A 23207-nucleotide genomic window follows, 5' to 3' on the forward strand; every position below is an offset into this window, starting at 1 on the left:
CTCTGTGTCCCATTTCCCCTAGCTTCATTTCTTTAGCCTTAATTTCTTCAATTTTTGCCTTCATTCCCACCCTACATTTCTGTGAACCTATCTCATGTTCATCTCTTGTTTTCTATGCCCCATTCATGCCTGAATTCTTTTCCATTGCCTTCCCTTCCTTGCTGTTTTCTTGTCTTAATCTCCATCTCTGCTTCTGCTTTCATCTCTGACTCTCAGGCTCTTTTTTCTGTATTTCTTTTTCTTTCTACATTCGTGGGGTGAACCAATAGGGAGAGGGAGTCAGTAGGTTAATAGATGGAAAAGCAAAGAGATTGAGGCATGCTGGTGGGATGCAAGGAAGTACTAAACTGGAAGTTGGAAGATCTGGGTTCTGAGTGTTCTTGGGTAAATATCTTTGCATCTCTGGGCCTCAGTTTCCTCAAACAAAAAGAGAAAGGAAGGAGGTGAATTCTACAATCTTTGAGCTTTCTTCCAGGTCTAGCATTCTCTAGGATGTTCTCAACTAGGGACACAGGTTAGATAGAAACTCTCTGCTTTAAAAATATCAACCTTTTGTTTTTGCATCCCCTTCATTTTCCAATATATCTCTCCACTATCCTTCTCCCCCAAAATCATCTCTAATAATAAAGAAGGAAAAAAGGGAGAAGAAAATTTTTTTTTAGTAAAACTAACAATGTCAATCTAGTCTAACATCATGTATATTATAATGGTTCCCCACTTCTGCAAAGAAAGGAAGGAGGAAGTGAGTGCATTCTCATAGCTCTTTTGGGGCTCTATGTTTGGGTGTCATCACTTCACAGCTCTCAGTTTTGACACTGGCGATATTGTTTCTTCCATTTACATTGTTATAGTTATATATGTTATTTTCCTGGTTCTGCTTGCTTCACTCTGTATCAGTTCATGTAAGTCTTTTCATTGTGTTATTAGAATTGATTGTAATTATTATTAATAGAATTATTGCATTAATTTTAATTAATAATTTTGTATAGTACCATAATATTCCATTACTACAGTTTACTCGACCATTCTCCAGTTGATGGACAGCTACTTTGTTTCCAGTTCTTTGCTACCACAAAAAGTTGCTACTATAAATGTTTTGGTATTATCCAATCTTTCTTTTTATTGTTGACCGCCTTGGGGTGCATGCCTTGCTGTAGGGGTTCTGAGTCAAAGTCACTGTAGTCACTTTCTTAGCAAAATTCTAAATTGCTTTCCAGAATGGTGGGAGCAATTTACAAGTCCACTAACAGGGTATTAGTATTTCTGTCTCTGTACAACTTTGCCAACATTGACTTTCCCCTCTCCCTTTTGCTGGCCCCAAACCTATTCTCAAATGCCCAGCCCCACCCCCGGCTTCAGGTTTTGCTTTGGATGACAGCTGAGCTCAAGGCTATTTATGGTCTCCATCTCAGCACCCTTCACCCTCCCCTCTCTAAGCCAGATCCTGAATCCTGTCCAGCATCTGCTCAGGATATGGCTATAAACCACCCCAAACCCTGCTCTTCTGGGTCTTTCTCCCAGCAATCCCCCTGAAAACTACAGCCATGCCCAGAGAATCGGAAAGCAGGAGGCAGTCATCCTGGCTGACCTGGCTTCCCCCAGCTTCCCTCCATTCAGGACGGTGTCTCAGGTCCTGGGGTTATTCTGCCCGGAGGGGGCCCCAGCGGGCCCCCCTACTGAGCAGGGACATGGTCCTGCAAAATGCACTGTATACGGGGAACCTGGAGAAGCTGGAAGAACTCTTTCCCCCCAACAGCACAGCAGACCTGCTGCTTGAGAGCCGGGTGGCTGAGCCTCGCTGGAGCAGCTATCAGAGGGGTGAGGGAGCCAGGAGGTGGGGGCACCCGGGAGGGTCCCGGGACCTGGGCGTTAAGGTTAAGAGGAGTAGAAGGGATGTAGAGAGTTCTGGACTGGGGGTGGGTGGGGACAGTGAGAGGAGCTGTATATCTGAGGAGACGAAAGAACCCTGGGTTGTTTCTCTTGTCCTCAGGTATACCCTCACTCTGCAAATACTGGCTCTGACCTGAAGTCATGTGGAGCCCAGAATAGCTTCTGTGGAACTTAAAGTTAGAGCCTGACTTTTAGCCACAGGACTTACAGGAGTTTCTGTCGTCTTTCCGTCCTTGTCCACGTCTCTGTCTGTCTTTGCCCCCCCCCCCACTCCTTCCTCTATCTCTCTTTCTATTACTCCCCTCCCTCTTCTTTCTATCCCCCAGTCTCATCTCTCCCTTCTCTTCTCTCTTTTCACAGTATCTTTGCCCTCAAGCCTAGACCCCATTACCTTTTCCTTATGGGTAGTCCCTCATCTCCAGAAGATTGCAGAGAGCTGGGGGGTGGCCCGCGGAGTAGCCTTTGTGCCAGGTTGGTTGAGAAAGCAGACAAAGATCCCAGAGAGGGTCAGGAGCCAGGTCATGGGCCCATAGTTACCAGATCAGCCTCGGGGCTCACCTTGGAGTTCTGGCAAGCCGTGCTGGTTGGAGATGTGGCCTCAGTCTCCCATCTCTTGGCCTGTCCTGGCACTGGCCTCACCCCGGATATTGTCTTTGACACCAGCGACCCAGAGAGATGGAGAGATTTCAGATTCAACATTCGAGCTCTGAGTATGGGCAGCAGAGGCCTGGGTTGTTTGGGGGGGGGGGGGGGGGATGAAGGAGGCCATAATGAGGTGGGGGGAGGGGCTTCAAGGCTCCCATCCAGCACCTTCTCCCAACATTACTCCCTTGCCCACCTAGGGCTCAGGTCTTGGACTTGGTGCTCGGTGCTTTGACCCTTCTTGGCATTTGGGTTCCCACCCCGACTTGAGGTCTCCAAACCCTCCTTAGGGCTTTGGTCTCTGACCTACGTGGAAGAGCTGACCACCCCGATACATGTAGCAGCCAGCCGAGGCCACGAACAAGTTCTCCAGCTGTTGCTAAGTCGAGGAGCCCAGCCAGATGCTGCCCCTGGGGGTAGGACTGCTCTGCATGAAGCCTGCATCTCTGGCCATGCGCCCTGTGCCCGACTGTTGCTTGTAGCAGGAGCTGACCCAGACATGCCAGACCAGGATGGGAGGCGTCCTTTACACCTATGCCAGGGACCTGGTGCCCTCCAGTAAGTGACTATCCTTTAGAGCTCCTGGCTCTAAGCATTCCCACGCACCTTTCTCATCAGAATCCCTACATTTCTAGTCTCCATTTTTTTCTACCCATTCCTGGGGAAGAACACTTGATGAAGTAGTTTCAAGCAATCACAGCAGGAGATACAATAGTAATTGAATGGAAGACTGAGTAGAAGCAATGAGCACTTATTAAGCACTTTTATTATTAGCACAGGCACTGTGCTGAGCACATAGTGGGGCAGCATGGCATATCTCAAGGGCTGGGTTTGGCCCCCAGTTCTGCCTCTCATTCCCCGTGACTTTGGGCCCACCAAATCCCCTTCTCTGGACCTCGGTTTCCTCATTTAATAAAAATGAGGGGCTTGGATTAGATCAGGGTTCTTAATCTTTTATATGTAGAAGCAGGTAGGTGGCACAATGGATAAAGAACTGGACTTGAAGTCGAGACTTGAGTTCAAATCCTGCCTCAGACACTTACTAGCTGTCTGATCCTGGGGAGGTCACTTAACCTCTATCTGCCTCAATTCCCTTGACAGTAAAATGAGGATAATAATGGCACTTACCTCTCAGAGCTGGTGTGAGGATTAAATGAGAAAATATTTGTAAAGTGTTTAGCATGGTGCCTGCACATAGTAGGGACTTAAAATGTTAACTTCTTCCTTCATGGACCTTTTGACAATCTGATGAAGCCTATGGATCCCATCTCAGAGTAACATTTTAAAATGCATACAATTTAATGAATAGTATTTCAAAGGAAATCAGTTATACTGATATACAATTTTATATACAAATGTATGTACATTTTTAAATTAAAAATTTATTAAACCAAGGTCACTAATCCTAGGATAAGAACTCCTGAACTAGATAATTTCTATGGTTGTTTCCATGATGATCAGTCTCAGGACAAGATTTTCTCAGTACCAGGAGTGTGTTTGGAGTATAGGAGTTTGGGAGTGTGTGCCCAACACAATACATGGCATTGGCACTGAGTATTTTCAGAGTGGATTATGGAGTGGCCTGAACTTTAGACATTCCTTTAGGGGAGAAAGTGTGTGTGTGTGTGTGTGTGTGTGTGTGTGTGTGTTTGTGTAATAAGGGAAATTTTCCTGATATGCTTTTTTAAAAAAATTAATTAGTTTTCAGTTTTCTACAATCACTTCCACATATCTTAGATTTTTTTCCCCCTCCCTCCTTCACCTTCCCTCTTCTCTCCCTCCTCCTTCCCTGAGATGGTGTACAATCATATATAGGTTCTACACCTACATTCTTATTAAATATATTTTCACCTTAGTCATGTTGCACAGAAGAATTAAAATGAATGGGAGAAACCATGAAAGCAAAACAAAACATAACAGAAGAGAAAATGGTCTGCTTCATTCTGCGGTCCAATTCCATAGTTCTTTCTCTGGATGTAGAAGGCATTTTGCCTCAAGAGTCCATTGGGAATTTTTTAGATCCTTGCATTGCTGTGAAGGGCTAAGACTACCAGAAAATTTCCTTGCACACTATGGTTGTTGCTATATACAAAGTTCTCCTGGTTCTGCTTGTTTCACTCAGCATCAGTTCATATAAGTCCTTCCAGGTCTCTCTGAAATCTTCCTGTATTCATCATTTCTTATAGCACAATAGTATTCCATTCCACTCATATACCACAACTTGTTCAGCCATTCCCCAATTGATGGGCATCCCCTCGATTTCCAGTTCGTGGCCACCACAAAGAGTGTTGCTATAAATATTTTTGTACATGTGTGACCCTTTCCCATTTTTATGATCTCTTGGGAATTCAGTCCTAGAAGCAGTATTGCTGGGCCAAAGGGTACACAAATTTTTGTAGCCCTTTGGGCACAGTTCTGAATTGCTCTCCAGAATGGTTGGATCAGCTCACAGCTCCACCAAAATGAATTACTGTTCCAACTCTCCCACATCTTCTCCAACATTTATCATCTTCCTGTTTTGTCATGTTATTCAATCTGACAGGTGTGATGTAGTGTCTCAGAGTTGTTTTGATTTGCATCTCTCTAATCAATAGTGATTTAGAGCATTTAAAAAACTTTTTTCATTTTTTAAATTTATTTTCAGTGTTCTACAATCACTACCATATAATTTAGATTTTTTCCCTCCCTCCCACTCCTTCCCCTCTCCCTTCTCTCTCCCTCCCCAAGACTGCATACAATTTTATACAGGTTCTACACATACATTCTTATTAATACATTTTCACCATAGTCATGTTGCATAGAAAATTTAAAATGAATGGGAGAAATCATAAAACAAATCAAAATGTAATACAAAAGAAAATGATCTGCTACATTCTGCAATTGAATTCCATAGTTTTTTCTCTGGATGTGGAAGTCATTTTGTCTTAAAAGACCATGGGAAATTTTTTAAGTTCTTGCATTGCAATGAAGTTCTAAAAGTCTACCAGAAAAAAATCCTCTCACACTGTGGTTGCTGCAGTGTATAAAGTTCTCTTGATTCCGCTCCTTTCGCTCAGCATTAGATCATATAAGTCTTTCTAGGCCTCTTTGAAGTCTTCCTGTTCATCATTTCTTATAGCACAATAGTATTCCATTACATTCATATACCACAATTTATTCAGCCATTCCCCAATTGATGGGAATTCCCTTGATTTCCAATTTTTGGACACCACAGGAGTTCTGCTATAAATATTTTTGTACATGTGAGACCCTTTCCCATTTTTATGATCTCTTGGAAATACAGTCCTAGAAGCAGTATTTCTGGGTCAAAGGGTATGCACATTTTTGTAGCCCTTTGGGCATAGTTCCAGATTGCTCTCCAGAATGGTTGGATCAGCTCACAGCTCCACCAACAATGAATTAGTGTTTCAACTCTCCCACATCTTCTCCAACATTTATCATCTTCCTGTTTTGTTATGTTAGCCAATCTGATAGGTGTGATATGGTATCTCAGAATTGTTTTGATTTGGGTCTCACTAATCAATAGTGATTTAGAGCATTTTTTCATATGACTATAGATATCTTTAATTTCTTCTTCTGAAAACCGCTTGTTTGTATCCTTTGACAATTTATCAATTGGGGAATGACTTGTATTCTTGTACATTTGACTCAGTTCTCTATATATTTTAGAAATGAGGCCTTTATCACAGACACTAGTTGCAAAAATTCTTTCCCAATTTTCTGCTTTCCTCCTATGATGTGCTCTTTAAATGACGAATAGCAACATTTAGATTCGGCCAAGTTTGTCTTGGATGCCTTCACTCACCCCCACTCCCATCACTTGGGATCTTTTCTGCACCCTCTTATGCTCTAAGAAGAGAGGCATTTTATACCCAATAAGAAAGAGATGAAGAGTTTCCCTGGATTTTGCCTTATTCACAGCCCATATAAGCACTGCATTCAGCATTGGGTCCCACATTTTAGGAAGGGTATTAACCAACTGGGATAAACACAGATAAAGACAGCAGGATAGTTCAAAGACTAGAGGTCCTGCTATGTGAGCATCATTTAATGAAATTGTAATGTTTAGTCTGGAGAAAAGAAGAAGGGGGAAGGAGAGAGCTAAGACATGGCTTTTGGTATTTGAAGAGCTGTGGTGTAGAAGAACAACTCCACTTGTTCTGTTTGGTCCCAGGGGGCTGAACTAAGAACAGTGGCTAGAAACTGCAAAAAAGCATCTACAGATTCGATGTAGTTCTAACAGATCCTTTCCAGTGTGTCAAAGACTGCCCTGAGAAGGGTGTTTCTTATCCCTGGATTTCTTCAAGTGGAGAATAGATGTTTACGTATCAAGAATGTTGTAGAGAGGATTTCTATTCAAAAGTAGGTCTGATTAGATAATTTGGGAGTCTTGGAAATATCCTCCCATTTTTTCAACACTCTTTTCTTACTACTCAGGTGTTCAGTGCCCCCAGAGTGAAAAGAAATAACAGATAAAAAACTCATATCAAGGTGTCAGGGACCTTATATATTATTGCTTGCAAGGACATTTACAGCTTTCAAGTGAGTTTCTGGCAGAATTTCAAGCACTTTGGCAAATGGACAAGGGAGTTATTTTGGGATAAGGTGGTTCCTAAATACCATTCAAATCACGTCTATTCAGCCTGTGCCTACGTGCCCAGCTGTCAGTCTGTCTTTGTCTCTGCCTCTCTCTCTTAAACACACATGCGCGCGCGCGTACACACACACACACACACACACACACACACACACACACACACACACACACACACACACCTCTCTCCTCTCTCTGATCCCCAGGTGTGCAGAGCTGCTTCTGAGGTTTGGTGCCAGTGTGGATGGTCGATCTGAGGAAGAAGAGGAGACTCCTCTACATGTGGCAGCCCGAGGAGGGCTGGCAGAGCTAGCTGCACTGCTTTTGAGGAAGGGAGCTCTTCCAGATGCCCGTGACGCCGAAGGCCGAACCCCTCTTCTGGCTGCCTGTTCAGTCCCTCTCCTTCCCCCAGCTGAGGCTGAGGCAACCACCTCCAGGTGTCTCCACCTTTGCCACCTGCTTCTCTCTGCAGGTGCAGATGCGGATGCTGCTGATCATGACAGGCAGAGGCCCTTGCATCTGGCTTGTCGACGTGGCAATGTGGCTGTAACTGAGCTACTCCTGTCCCAGGGGGTCAGTGTCAATGCCATGGACTACGGTGGCCATACTGCCCTGCACTGGGCTTTGCAGGGTCCAGCTGCTGCCCTGCCCTGCAGCCCAGAACAAATAGTTCGAGCTCTACTCAATCATGGTGCTGTCCGAATCTGGCCTGGAGCCCTTCCCAAGGTACCAAGGGATGGCGAAGTGAAGAGGGTCCCACAGAAGGTAGTGCAGAGGGGGGGAGTTTAAACCAATCCATCCATATTCTCATCCATATTCTCTGAGAACCAGCCCTTTTTGTCTCTTTCTTTGTATAACCTGGAGAGCTTGGATGAAGCCATTCATTCATTCCACAAGTCTCTACTGAGTGCCTTTTGTGTACCTGGTTCTGTTAGGCACTACTGTTGTTGTTGCTGGTGTGTTCTTTGTTCTATAAAAGGACCATGACATCAGGGAGATGATGACATGACTTGCAGTTGACTTTGATTTGAGTGAGGAAGGACTGTGCAAGGTGACCAGCCTCACTTTCTTCTCCTGAGCCATCTGGGTCCAGGGCCACTACTACAAGCATATGAGAGAAGCTTGGGATGAGGGAAGACTTGACTTTCCAGGAAGTTACAAGACACTGGGGGAAGAGGTAGTTCCAGCAAAGTCAACAAACATTTATTAGGCTCCTACCACATTCAAGACACCATATTTGGTGTGGGGAATACAGAAAAAAAATCAAAACAATCCTCATCTTCAAAAAACAAAAACACCAAAAAAACCTATCCTCAAAGAGCTTACATGGAAGGGGTGGGATGGCAAAGGTATATGTGAACAAGAAGTTGTAACAAGAAGGGAGTAACAACTGGCTTCAGGGATGAGATGGTACCTGTGCGAACTTTGAAGGAAGAGAAGTTTTCTGAGAGACGATTATGAGGAGGGAGTTCATTCTAGGCACGGAAAGTGACCTGTGCTATTTCATGGAGGCAAGATATAAAATGCCAGGGATGAGTTATCTAACTCTCCAGTGGAACAACAGTCATGGAAGTTATCTGAAATAAGTCTGAAAAGGTAGGTGGACCCCACATCATGGAGGTCCTCAAAGACCAGGGCTGAGGAGTTTGTATTTTAGCCTATAGGCAATGGGGAGCCCTGGAAGATTTTTGAGCACATGAATAACATGGTTAGTTAGACCTGTGCCTTAGGAAGATGCTTTTTTAAAATTTTATTTTGGCAGCCATGTAGAGTAGGATTTTAATAGGAGAGGGGCCAGAAGCAGGGAAAATCAATTAGGAGACTATTTAGAGTAGTCCAGGCAATTGATGAAAGCCCAAACTAGAATGGTGATGATGAAAGCAGAAAAGAAGCAGATAAAAGAGATGCTACAGAGAAGGACTGGTGAAACTGATTGGAGAGCTGAATCTCTGATTTCTTTGATAAAGGGAACTCCTGAACAAGGAAATTTCCCCTCTCATGCTGATAGGCACCTTCTCTGAAATTTACAGTCTTAGAGAATTGCCTACAGCACTGAGAGACAAAGTGGCTTTCCTAGAGTCATTCAGTCATGGTGTTTCAGAGGTAGATCTTGAACCAGGTCTTTACCCTATACCACACAAACTCTTGAGGAGATGCAAGTAATTTAATATGGCAGTTAAAAGAGATTGCTTGGCATATAGTAAGTGTTTAAAGTTTATTAAATTGAATTAAGGTTGATTTCCTGGTTATTATAAAACCATGATTGGGAAAATATTGGTAATCCTTAATAGAAACTGGAACACTGTGGAGGGGTGGAGATAATGACTACTGTTTTGAACATCTTAAGTTTGAGATGTATATGGATCATGCTGAAGGAAATTCTCATCAACCTATTGAAGATGTGGGATTGAAATTCAGGAAAGAAATTAAAGTTAGATTAAGATTTGGGACTTGATTGTCTATATAGGACAGAGGTTTGGGAAATACTCAAAAGAAGAGGTCAGAAGATGGATGATGGTCCAACAAAGGGGACTGAGAAGAATCACCAGACAGATAGGAAGAGAACCAGGAAAAGTTGTTTCCTTAGGAAGCTGAGGACTATGAGAGTCCAGGTTTAAGGAATGGTTAGCAGCATCAAAGGAGCATGAGAACAGAGAACTACTTAACTATTTTCTGTTTCAAATATATTTTCATTCATTTCACTAAATATTTCTTAATTATGTTTTATGGAAAAATTAATATACTTTTAAAAATTTTGAGTTCCAACTTCTCTCCCTTCTGCACCCCTTAAGAAGACAGGCAATGTGATAGCAATTATGCATGTAAAGTCATGCAAAATATATTTGCATATTAGCCATGTTGCAAGAGAAAACATATACACAGAACAAGAAAAATAAAGTGAAAAAAGTATCTGTACTCAGAGTTGAGAACAATGTTAGCAGTTCAGAGATCATGGGTACCCTTGGAGAGAACCATTTCAGAAGTCTAGCAGCTTTGGAAGGCAAATTGGAAGGGACTAAGAAGGGAAAGGGATATGAAGAAATTAAAGGCTATGAATGTAGACATCTTTTTTCTTATGAGTTTGGCAGGGAAAGGGAGAAGAATTATACGACAACCGCTTGAGGGGATGGAAGGACTTAAACTTAAAAAAATGGGGGAGACTTAGTCATGGTTATAGGTAACAGGAAAAGAAACAACAGATAAGGAGAGACTGGCATTGAAAGACAGGAAAGGAATGATCAATGAGTCAATCTCCCTGAAGAAATTGAGGAGATAGGATCTAGGACACAGGTAGAAGAGTTGGTCTTCAGTGAGAGAAGGGCCACTTTTTTATGGAGTGGTCTAAAGCAGAATAGCCTATGTAAGGATATATAGCAGTTCTGAGCTGTGAAACAGGAAGCAGGAGAAAGCACTTGACTTAAAGACTAGTCAACCCAACAAGAAAAGTCATTAAACACGCCAGGCACTGTGCTAATTGCTGAGGATACAAAGAGGTGAAAGATGTCCCTGCCTTCAAAGTTCACACAATCTAATGGGAGACAGGACAAACAAAGAAATCTGTACAAACTTTATGCAAGAGAAACTAGGAAATAATTAATAGAGGGAAGCATTAAAATTAAGAAGGTTTGGGAAAGACTTTCTGGAGAAGATGGGATTTTTAGTTGCAACTTAAGGAAGCCAGGGAAGGCAGATGGAAATGAGGAGAGAGCTGAGACATGGAGTATCTTGTTTGGGGAACAACCAAGAGGCCAGTGTCACTAAATCAAAGAATACATATATACATATGTAAGGGACATAAGGTGTAGGAAGATTGGAAAGGATGGAAGGTTATGAAAGACTTGGAACACAACACAGGATTTTAAATTTGATCCTGGAGATGATAGGGAGCCACTGGAGTTTAAAGAGTTGGGGAGGGGAGTGTTGGTGACAATGTTGGATCTGCAATGTTGGATTTTGAGAAAATCACTTTGATGATTTTGGTGGGCAGAACCTTGAGGGAGGCAGATCTACAAGCATACTATTACCATAATTGAGGTGTGAGGTGTTAGGTGTTGAGGACCTGTACCAGAATGATGGCAGGGTCAGAGAAGAAAAAGGAGTGTATTCAAGAGAAGTTGTAAAGGTGAAATTGATAGACTTTGACAACAAATTGTATATGGGGCTGAGGGATAGTGAGAAATCCAGGATGAGACCTAGGTTACAAGTCTGAGGTACTGGGAAGATGGTGTTTGCCCTTGGCAATAATAGAAAAGTTAGGAGTGAGGCATTAGAGGGGAAATAATAAATTTAGTTTTGGGTGTGTTGAGTTTAAAATGTCTCCTGGACATCTACTTCCAGTTGTCTGAAAGATGGTTGGAGATGTGAGATTAGAGGTCTGTAGAGAGTTTGGGTAGATTTGAGAATCATCTGCATGGATATGATAGTTTAACACATGAGAGCTGATGAAATCACCATATGAAGTAGTATAGAGAGAGAAGAGGGAAGAACTCAAGACAATACCCTGTGAGACTCCCATGATAAGTGGGCATGATCTGGATGAGAATATAACAAAAGATGCTGAAAAGATGTGGTCTGATGGGTAGGAGGAGAACCAGGAGAGAGTGGTATCCCAAAACCTAAAGAGAAGAGAACATTGAGGAGAAGAACATGATCGACAATGCCAAGGGCTGCAGAGAGGATGTGGAGAATGAGGGTTGAAAAAAGGTCACTGGATTTGGTAATTCTGACAAGTGAGATCACTGGCAACTTTGGAGAGAGTAGTTTCTGTGGAATGATGATGTCAGAAGCTGGATTGTAGGGGGTTAAGAAAAGAGAGAGACAGAAAGAAAGAGAGGAGAAAGTGGAGGCACTTATGGGAGATGGACTTTTCAAGAAGTTTAAACACAAAAGGCAGAAGATATAGGATGAGAGAGGGGATAGAGGGACCAAGTAAGGGTTTTTTAAGGATGGGGGAGATGATGATGTTTGTAGGTAGTAAGAGAGGTGCCAGTAGAAAGGGAGCAACTGAAAATAAGCACTGGAGGGGACAGTCTGCTGGAGGAGACAAAATAGAATGAGATTGATTGTGAAAGTGGAGGGATTGGCCTTGGTAAGGAGTAGCAACTTCTGCATGTTAAAGAAGATAAAGAAGAAATAATGGTAGAAAGCATGTGAGTAATGTGAGATGAGGGAAAAGGAAGAAAAGGGAGTTCATGGTAAATGGCCTCAGTCTTCCCTGTAAAATATAAGGCAAAGTTTTCAGTTGAGAGAGTGGGCAAAAGATAAGCCTTGGAAGGTTTGAGGAGGAATAAAAAATTTGGAGGAGATACTGTGGAGAGTAGATTGATAAGTTCATAGGGAGGTATAGCAGGATTGTCTAGAAGCAGTGAGGGCCCAGCTGAGGTTGTGTAATTTAAATTTGTAGTGAATTCAGTCAGAACAGTTGCATGATAATTTCCACCTTCATTCAGCAGCACATGTGTAGGAAGGAAGGAGGCAGATGGTGGGAGAGATCCAAGGCCAGCACTTCGCAGAGCCTTATTGGCATTGTGACTAAATGGCTAGGGACTCAAAAAAGGGGAGAATTTAGGGTTGAAATGGTTCACAAAGGGGTCAAAATGAGAAAAAGAAGAAAGAGTGGCAAGTGAATGCAGGAGAGATGCTCTGGGAGAGAACTGAGGAGTTAAGGTATTAGAAATCTTGGTGTGGATACAGAGTAGGGTTTGGTAAAGGAAGGCAGAGGGAGAGGTGTTAAGCCATTAGATTATGACAAGAGAAGGGGATTTCAGAATTCTTCAATATGGAAGTAGCACACTGTGGGTCATGGCAGTACCAGTCTCTTTCTCCATCAGAGAGGAATAGGTCGTGGGAAATGAATAGGTTGAGGAACTGAGTGATTAGGATATTTGAAGAGGGTTGAAATGTTTGTTGAAGTCCCCTAGTATGAGGGTAGAAATCAAAGAGGAGAGAAAATTGCATTTAATATAACATAAAATAAACATTTGCTTGTAATATTTATGATATCATATAATCTATAGTACATGATATAGATCATCTATAATCTAGATGCAATAGTTATGACATTTCATATAATGGTACATAATAAATATATACTAATATAATATTACAAGCCTCTATTTATATAATAAGCACTTTTTAAATGTCTACCACATGCCAGGTACTATACTAAATCTAGGGATGGGAAGAAAAGTGAAAAAAGCAGTTCCTACTCTCAAGGAGCTCCCAGGCTAATGGTGGGGATAACATGCAAACAACCATGTACAAACAAGATATATACAATTTTCTACATAAAAGTAGAAGGTGAAGACATCTTCTAAGGGCAGAGTGAATTGGTGTTGGAGGCTTGATGAGAGAAGAGAAGTTTTGGAACATCCACTGAAGGAAATGGAATAAAGAATCACTCAGGGAAGAATAAACAGATTGCCAGGTAGCAGTGAGGGCTCAATTGAGACTGATTCATAGCGAACCCACGTGGCATGACTAATGACTTCCCTTGAAGGGCTTTGGCCACATTGTAGTTGAGTAGAGAAATCCAGGGTTGAAAACTGGCACATGTAAGAAGATGGAAGGAAATGAGGCCTCAGGCAGGAAAGGTGAAGGACAATGTAGTTAGTTGAATTGGTTAACTCTACAGTCAAGACTGTGAAGGTCAAATAAAAGTGAGGTTAGGGCAGCTTCTATCAACTATGGGAAAAGGAAAGGATGGAGGGATTAGAGGTTGTTGTGAAGCTAAAGATGTTTAGAAGCAATGAGATAGAGAAAGGAAGAGAGAGATAAAGAAAGATGGAAAGATAAGATTATTATCAGAGAGAGGAGACTCAGAGTTCAAAATTATGGAGGTGGCATAGTTAGAAGTGATAACTAAATCTTAGGTATTAGTGTAATTGTCTAGAGTGGAGTGGGGACATTTATCATGAGATTTAAGGAGGTCAGTGTACTGGAAAGCCAAGAAGTTTGAGGAGTTGTGCATATTGAACTGTACCATTCAAGTATTATCAGCAAGGATTGGGGTGGAGAGGTATTGATCTTCTTTAGAAAGGAAGGACAATGGGGCAGCTAGGTGGTACAGTGGATAGAGCACTAGCCTTGGAGTCAGGAGAATCTAAGTTCAAATCCAGTCTGTGTCATCTACTAGTTGTGTGACCCTGAGTAAGTCACTTAACCCCAATTGTCTGAAAAAGGAAAGAAAGCTAGAAAGAAAGGAGAAAGAGTGACTCAAGGTCTGGTAGATTATAGAAACAAGGATCTGGACCAAGTAATATAGATGGATAGAGAAAAACTCAAAGGAGGAGAGGCAGAGGGGAAATGGAAATGGCAGTGGCAAGCAAAAAGTTTGCTAATTCTTCATCCTGTGTCTTCAGAGAAGAACCAATCTGCTCTGAAGGGTGGGGTCAGAGATATTGTGTTGTCCAAGGAGAAGCAAGTTTTTATGAGGGTAGAAAGATGCAAAGCATGTAAGAAAGAACAGCTCTAGGATGAAGAGAAGTTTGTTAATGGCAGGGACCGCAGAGGACCCAGAAGAATGAATGGGAAGGCAGACAGGTAAAGAGACTAGGGAGGGGTAGGGTTGAGTTGGGTAGAGATAAGAAAGGACTTTTGACCTTAGGATGTGGCTCCTCCCTTGTAGGAAAGGTACCAAAGTGGGGCCCTGGAGCAGAATTGAGGTCAGTCATCTTCCTAGGGCAAATAGATGGCCCAGTGGATAGAGTGTAGGGCCTGGAGTCAGGAAGATCTGAGGAGAAGGAAATGACAAAGCACTCCAGTATCTTTGAGAAGAAAATCCCTGTATGACTTCATGAAGAGTTGGACATGACTGAACAACGATATCTTCCTAGTCCAAAGTCTGAAGATGCTATACCAGACTGGCTCTCTGAGAGATAATGAAATCCCACCTTTTCTTCCTCATTAGTGAAGAGATAGCACTTTTTTCTACTCTCTCCTGTTTTATCAAATCTGTCTTTTGAGTTGCATCCGTGCTGGGTCCGTCTGTCTCTCTATCCCTCCCAGTAATCCTTGCCTATGTCTGGATTGCCTAGTTCTTCCCCATATTCTCCTGGTCTTAATGTGGGTTCATTTGTCAATGTTGTTTCTCTTACCATAGGGTGATTTTTCTTTTTAAATAAAGAGCTGGGGCAGCTAGGTGGTTCCACAGTGCACGGAGTACCAGCCCTAGAGTCAGGACGACCAGAGTTCAAATCTGGCCTCAGACACTTACTAGCAGTGCGACTCCAGGCAATTCATTTAACTCCAATTGCCTCCAAAAATTTAAAAACAAAAAGGGTTGCCCAATTGGAGAATCAGGAAGTGTCACTGGGCAGAATGTTTTGATGCTGGTATCACTACAGAGACACAGTGGGACCTCTGGCCCATACCCCTATGTGCCTTAAAGACGTTGCCAGTACTTTCCACTTTAAGTACAACAGGTTAAGTACAACTTCTGGTAAGCACTGGAAGTCAGTCATCTGCAGATGCAAAAGACAGTGAAAGGGAATAAGATGGGGTGACATTCAATCAAATGTTTGTTTAGTGCCTACTGTGTTTCCAGGCGCTTTGGATGATACAAGAGTATTCTCTGTCCTCAGGTTGCTTATAGTCTAGTTCAAGGAATAAGACTGACAGAAAATAAAGAACAATCAATTGATCAATAAGTATTATTAGGCACTTTCTGTATGCCATGCATTGTGGTAAAGACTAGGGTTACAGAGACAAAAAACCCCCTACTTTCAAGGATTTCGAATTCTAAACACGTGGTCCTCATTTTACATGCTATCAATGTATTCAAAAAGGGGATAGATAAGCAAAGGTTATGGAGGAAGTGAGACATGAGCTGGTTCTTCAAGGGTGGGTAGGATATAGATAGCCTACCTGTGAAATGAGTGAGGCTTATGTAGGCAGGGGAAATTTCAGACTGACTTGGCTGGAGCAGAGGTTTGAATTTCCTTAGGGAAATTAAGTGGGACAGGTAGAATAGGTCCAGGTTATAAAGGACCAGGAAGGGGATTTTGTACTTGACCTGGTAGGCATTAGGGAGCCATTGCAGATTTTGAGCAAAGGAACTGAGTAATTAAAAACAGCATTCGGAAGATTAGTCTGGCAGGAAGATTAAGGCTGTAGGAGAGAAATGGATGAGTGACACATATCCCAGAATAAAAGGAGAAATTACGTGTTTTATATGGTCTTGGTATTTCTTAAATATCAATAATATTGTAGGTATCGTGTAATCCATGCACATGAGCCAATCAATACCTGCCCTCTGAGCGCTTATAATCTGAAGCAACTTGACCTAAAGGTACCATACTGACACATTCCTGTGCATTCATTCAACAGTTATTGATTAGGTGATCACTATGTACTAGAGCTGTGAGAATACAAAGACATCATTCCTATCCTCAAGTAGAATGCAATATATTGTAGGGACATAAGGGAAAATTAAGTCTAATCATAGGATTTAGAGCTGGGAGAGACTTCATTGATCTAACCTTGTGCTTTACAAATAAAGAAACTGAGACCCAGAGAAATTAAGTGACTTGTCCCTGGTTAGACAGGAAGGAACAAAGCTGGAACCAGAATTCAGATCTTCTCATTCCAGATGCAGAGCTGTCTCTGTTATACCACACTGCCTCTTGTCTACAAGGCAGTAAGTGATGCAATGGAGGGTTGGTCAGAGGAAGGAGACTGAATATCCAATGATCCTCCAGGTAAAGGAACAGACAAGCTAGGTGGCAAAGTGGCTAGAGGGCTGGACTTGGAGCTAGGAAGACCTTTGTTTGAGTCCTGCTTCCAATATTTCCTAGCTGTGTGACCCTGAACAAGTTACTTACATTTTCTCAGTTTCCTTTTTTGTAAAATGGAGAGGATAATAATGGCACCTACCTTGGAGTTGTTATGAGGATCAAAAATGTAATGTGATATTAAATATACAAATATGATAATATATGTAATATGTGATAATTATACATACAATTATGATAATATATGTAAAGTATCCTGTAAGTGCTAGCTGTATTATGAAGGAAGTGGCCTTAGAGCTGGACCGTAAGAACTTAGAGCTTTCTTAAATGTCAGTCCCTTCACAAGGTTCATTTTCAGTGATGTTTCTTTTGCCCTCTCTCTCTCTTTAGCTTTTTTTCTAAGTTGGCTGCTCCCAGCTAGCAGAGTGCTTGGGTAGTGACAGGAAGTAAGTCAAGGGGATCAGTGCTCTGGCTGTGTCTAACGGGGTGGTGGAAGCCTTGGGGCCCAGAGGGAGAAGTAAGGACCAGGGCATTAGCTGATGTTGAGCCTGTGCTCTAGAAAGAGAAGGTAGACACAAAGGGACAGCTGCAGTGACCCTCGATTTGGGCCCTACTGACCTGTCCCCTGCTGGGGTTCGCCCTGGTTCAGGCCGGCCCCACCCCACTCCTGTACCCGATCTCCTGCCGCCCCCTCTCCTCTTTTCTCACAAACGGTTAAGCATCTGTCTGGATTCCCAGGCAAGACCAAATAATTAAACAGCCCGAGAGTTCGGCAGATTGGTCTCCCCTTTGGGAAAATACAAGAAAATCAACAATTAACACTAATTAATCTCCTATTAACACCAGATAATTAGGAGACAAGCAATTCCCTGTAATCTGACAGAGGCTCTGACAGCTAATGATTCCCCTAGCCAGGAGGGTGGGGAGAATGGGCGGGCTCAGACCAGCTGGGAAAATTGACAGCAGATGAATGGGCAGAGGCACCACCCTGTCCCACCCGGTCCAGCCTGGGACTCAGCAGTCTACCGTTGCTAGTCTCAGGAGCAGGGGTAGGGAACCTGAGGTCTCGAGGTCCCATGTGTTCCTGTAGGTCCTCAAGTGGGGCCCTTTGACTGTCTCCATTTGAGGACCTAGAAGGCCATATGGGGCCTCGAGGCCTCAGGTTCCCCACCCCTGCTCCAGATCCTGCTAGGGAAACTTTGATGCACAAGGTGGGTGTATTTAACCCTTTGGAAGAGTAACCTAGTTTCTCCTGCCCATAACTAGTTCTGAGCCTCAAGTCCCAGGGGATCAAAAAGGGAGGAAGGAAGAGGTCTATTTCCCTGAATCTCCAAATCCCTTCCACTGGCTTCCCAGAAAGCCAGCCACACTTTACTGGAAATCAGGAGATTGTTTGCTATTCCTGGGCAGCTAGGTGGCATAACGGATAGAGTGTTGGGCCTGGCGTAAGGAAGACTCATTTCCCTGAGTTCAAATCTGGCTTTAATAGCTGTGTGACCCTGGGCAATCACCAAATCCTGTTTGCCTCAGTTTCCTCATCTGTAAAAGGAGCTGGAGAAGGAAATAGCAAACCATTCCAGTATCTTTGCCAGGAAAACCTCACATGGAGTCAGGAAGAGTCAATGAAAAGACTAAACAACAACAAATTCTATTCCTGGCCTTTCCACTGATCAGCTATGTGGCCTTGGGATTCACTTCTCTGGGACCCAGTTTCCTTACCTGAAAAATGAAGGACTTCAACTGGATGATGTATAAGACTCTTTTTTCGAGAGTTAGATCTGGAGAGGATCTGACTGCAGGGCTCGTCTTCCCTGAACCTGCAGTTTCCTCACCCGTAAATAGAATAATAATTGTACTACATACCTTCCAAGGTAATGGTGAAGCCAGTCAGTCTTAAAGAGAGTTATTACTGTTACTGTCATCCAAGACCGCTGTTTAACCAGACGGAAACAAACTTGGGGAAAGGATCGCATTCTGTGACTTGCGTGCTCTTCTTTTTCTTGTTGGATGCTATTGATGGGACTTGTTGGTTCTAAAGGCAGGGTTAGGCATGAATACGTAGACACACAGGTATGCGCTGCTCTGTGACAATGTATGGGATCAGGGATCTGATCTCCTACTGCTCTCCTCCATTCCAATCAGGCTGGTCTCCTCATGGTGGTGTCAACCTCTTTTCCTCTTTGCTTTGGTCACATGATTTCTCACACCAGGAAGAGCTCCTTGGCCCATTCCAGTCTTCAAAGCCTATCTCCTCCATGAAACCTACAGGGATCCTATAAAAGCAATGCCTGCTCTCGAGTGTGTGTCTTACTGGGCTTTTAGCAAATGCAGTTTCCTATGGTTATCTTGCCATGCACAAGCCCAGTTTCTCCCAGATCAACAAACATTTATTAATCACCTGATCTGTATAAAGCACTGTTTAGTCCCCTATGTAGGTTCTGGGATTTTAAGTATAAAAGGGACAGAGACTCTAATCTCAAAGATCTTACATTCTGTTCTCCAGAAGGGAGAAGGTATACATAACATGTACACAGATAAGTGTCATACAAGATAGGGAAATATGACGCCAAAGGAAAAATACAGAATAAATGCTCTGGGAAATTTTGAGAAGAGAGATAATATTTCTAGATAGGTTGATGGAGAGGAGGCTTCACTATAACACCTACAGGGCAGAGACCCTGACATAAACCTTGCATATTGTAGGTGTAATATGTGTGGGTTAACAGTAGGAGGTATGTGATCCTGGTGAATACACAGTGTGGTTTTACCTCTCTCTCTTTCTCTTCCCAGGTATTAGAACGTTGGTGTGAATTTCCCCGGATAATTGAGGTTCTGATGAATACCTACAGTCTTGTAAAACTGCCAGGAGATGCAGTGGACCTTATACCCTCAGAGGTTCTGCAGGTCAGTCAGACTCAAAGATAACCCAGGAGACTTCTTAATCCCTAGAATATAGAACTACCCAGCCCAAGGAGACTCTCCTCATCCAGAGACCCTTCAACCTTCTAGAACAGGGGTTCCTTAACCCTTTTTGGGGTCATGGAACCCTCTGGCACTCAGGGTCTATGGACTCAGAATGTTTTCAAATGCATTAAATAAAATACATAGGATTATAAAGGAAACCAATTATATTAAATGCAGTTCTCAAAATACATTGAAAAAAAAGTCAATGGGGCATTTAGGTGCTGAGGTGGATAGAGCACCAGACCTGGAGTCAGGAGAATCTGAGTTCAAATATGGTCTCTGACACTTACTAGTTGTGTGACCCTGGGTAAATCATTTAACCCTGACTGCCTCAAAAAACAAAAAAAGTCAATTGACTTTAGATTAAGATTCCCTGATGATGGAAGGAGAGCAATATTAAGTTCCTTACTCCTTATAAAGGTTCTCCAAAGAGATTGTTCATTGTCTAAAGACAGAAAACTTTCCAAATCTAGAAGAGATCTTCACATAGAGACTCCATGGAAATTATCTCAGTCTCTAGAAATCCCCATGAATACTCCCTACCTGCAAAAGACTTTTTTAAAATTCAATTTTATTTTAAATTCTGAATTATTTCACTCCCTCTCTCCCCTCCCCACTGATAAGTCAAGAAAAACAAATCCCTATATTGGGCATATCTCAATCTGCCCTCTGAGTCCATCAGCTCTGTCTGGAGCTGGGTAGTGAGCTTCATTCTAAGTCCTCCAGAATGGGGGTTGGGCAGAGTTCCTAGGTTTTATCAGAGTTGTTTGTCTTTACTATATTGTTGTAATTGTATACATTGTTCTCCTGGTTCTGCTCATTTCACTTTTACAAAAGATGGCATGATGGAATAAATTCAAGCCCAAGTTCAAATCCCCATCTCTTTACTATGTCCATGACCCTGGGTGAAACCCTTTCATCTTTGGCTCTGAATTTGCTCCTCTGTAAAATAAGAGGGATGGAATATGTGCTCTTTGTGGTCCTTTCTAGCCCTTGTCTACCCTCCCACCTCAGCTTGGTAATTTCAGGTTTTCTTCTGACTCTAGAAGCATCAAGATTTCTACTCTTCCCTCTTCACCTTGGTGGGTCGGCCGAGATCCTTGAAGCACCTGAGTCGCCATGCTCTCCGATCTCACCTGTCTGCTTGCTTGTCCCAGGCACTGCCCCAGTTACCCCTGCCCCCTTGCCTCCTTCGCTACCTACAGTTGGACTTTGAGGATATTCTCTATTAGGTGAGTCCTAAGATCTGGGGCCAGTCACAGGCTGGTTGAGGGAAGCCCAGAGATGGGCTTGTGTCTTGGGGAGGCTAGGGAGAGGCCTAGCCTAAGGAGGTAGGGGAAGAATGAGGGGGGCAAAATAGGTTGATACTCTGGGAGATCAGCCAGCCTCCCTACATTTGTCTTTACCCTCATCTCCCCTTTTCAATATTCTTTCCACTCTTACTGACCTATTAGAGATTCCAGACAAGATTACCTGGGAAACAACAATTCATCTAGCCTGGCTTCCCAGAAGCTACAATTAGAAAAGTGGGACCTAGGCTTTGCTTTCTGGTTGCTGACATCCAGGGGTGTGCATCTGTGGTAGTTCACAGACCAAAGATTCCCAAAGTCCTGCATCTGCTTATCCTTCCATCCCTAGCTACTCTCACCTAGTCCCATGACCCCACCCATAAAGATTCGACTCCCATTGGTGCCCCTCTCCCAAGGTCCTGTCTACCTCTCAGGCCTGGAGGGAGGTGTTTAGACTCTTTTGCGGCCCTTCCCCACCCCCAACTCTTTTAGGCCCAGGTGAAAGTATTCCTAGTTAGAGCAGTGTCTCCCCAGGTCTCAGCTAGATAGAGAATGCCTGAATCTAGGCCCAGGGAAAGAGGGTACCTAGGGCTGACTCTGGCCCAGGACTACCCTGATGGAGAAAGAGACTGATGTTGCAGAGAGCTGATACCAAGAAGGCAGAAAGATGCTGGTGCTCAAAAATGAAGAGAGAGGAAGAAAGATTGTACTGGAGCAGTGACAGAGAACAAGAGAGACCAGGAAGTTGGGGGGAGGGGATGTGTTCTCTTGGGCATCTGTGGGAGCTTTCTTTGGATTCCACCTCCCTCACTGAAGTGTGTCTTTGCACTGTTTCCTTTAAACTCAGACTCTGGACATGCATTAAAATGTACAGTCTTTTCTCTGTTGTCTATCTCTCTGTGTTGGCTCACCTGAAGAGGATGATGTACATGAGTATGACATAAGAAATGGTGGGGGCAGTGCAAATGGTAGAAAGAGATTTAGAATCAGAGGTGGTGGTGGTTGTTCAGTTGTTTCTGACTCTTCACAACTCCATTTGGGGTTTTCTTGGCAGATATTGGAGTGGTTTGCATGTCTTTCTCCAGCTCCTTTTACAGATGAGGAAACTGAGGCAAACAGGGTGAAGTGACTTGCCCACAGTCACACAGCTAGTTAGTTTCTGGGTCCAGATTTGAACTCAGGAAGAGGAGTCTTCCCAACTCCAGGCATGGCACTCTATCCACCATGCCACCTAGTTGCCCAGAATCAGATGATCTGGATTCAAATCTTTTCCCCACTTAATAGTATTTAATTTTTTTTCCAATTGTATGTAAAGATGGTTTTCAATATTCACTTTTATAAGGTTTTGAGTTCCAAATTTTTTATTTTTTTCTCCTTCCCTCTCTCCCTCCTCCCCTCTCCAAGATGGCAAGCAATCTGATATAGGCTATACATGTAAAAACTATGAGAAAGGAGAGACAGAGAGAGAGAGAGAGATAATAGTACACTTCCATAGTTCTTTCTCTGGATGTGGACAGCATTTTCCATCATGAGTCTTTTGGAGTTATCTTAGATCTTTGCATTGCTGAGATGAGCTAAGTCTATCAAAGTTGGTCATTGCCCAATGTTGCTGTTCCTGTGTACAGTGTTCTCCTGGTTCTGTTCAGTTCACTCAGCATAGCCTGGATTCAAATCATGAACTGGCTAGCTTCACACTGACTTATGCAATCTTGGGCAAGTCACCTTACCTCTCTCAAGACCTCAGTTTCCAAATATGTAAAATAATGGTGTTTATCTCTCTCCACCCTTCCAACTCAACAATATATCATTTCCCTGAAGGCTTCAACTCTTGTTACCCCTCCATCCCCTCCTCTTTCTGACCCTTTCCCCCTTCCTCCTCTCCCCCATGCTACCTCTCCTTTGGTTTCCTGAAGTTGTAGAGAGAAGAGATGAGGCATTGGAAGGAATGGTTTGGGTTGACACATAAGGACAAGGACCCTGGATGTAGACACAGGAGCAAGAGGAGAATTTTAGAGGAAACTGGCTATAAGGACAAGAGGAAGATTTTAGAGGAAAGGACAGGAATGAATAGAAGAAAGAGTTTATGGTGAGTTTGGG

At 43.1% G+C, this 23207-nt stretch overlaps 1 protein-coding gene across 4 annotated transcripts; it reads left to right on the forward strand.

The window, feature by feature from the left end:
• Positions 1 to 80: 80 nt before the first annotated feature.
• On the forward strand, positions 81 to 21989 carry ASB10 (ankyrin repeat and SOCS box containing 10). Of its 4 annotated transcripts, none has more exons than XM_072652201.1 (6): positions 1734 to 1818; positions 2251 to 2600; positions 2823 to 3090; positions 7333 to 7852; positions 19648 to 19761; positions 20868 to 21989. In XM_072652201.1, the coding sequence occupies exons 2-6, from the start codon at positions 2291 to 2293 to the stop codon at positions 21051 to 21053; spliced, it is 1398 nt and encodes a 465-aa protein (XP_072508302.1). In that variant the 5' UTR covers positions 1734 to 1818; positions 2251 to 2290; the 3' UTR covers positions 21054 to 21989. The 4 variants fall into 4 exon arrangements, with proteins under 4 accessions (XP_072508305.1, XP_072508302.1, XP_072508301.1 ...); XM_072652202.1 differs by lacking the exon at positions 1734 to 1818 and having other exon boundaries at positions 1862 to 2600; positions 20868 to 21053; positions 21752 to 21989; XM_072652204.1 differs by lacking the exon at positions 2251 to 2600 and having other exon boundaries at positions 81 to 1818.
• Positions 21990 to 23207: the final 1218 nt, after the last annotated feature.

The sequence above is a fragment of the Notamacropus eugenii genome, chromosome 3 (genome assembly GCF_028372415.1).
Source record: "Notamacropus eugenii isolate mMacEug1 chromosome 3, mMacEug1.pri_v2, whole genome shotgun sequence".
NCBI lineage: Eukaryota > Metazoa > Chordata > Mammalia > Diprotodontia > Macropodidae > Notamacropus > Notamacropus eugenii.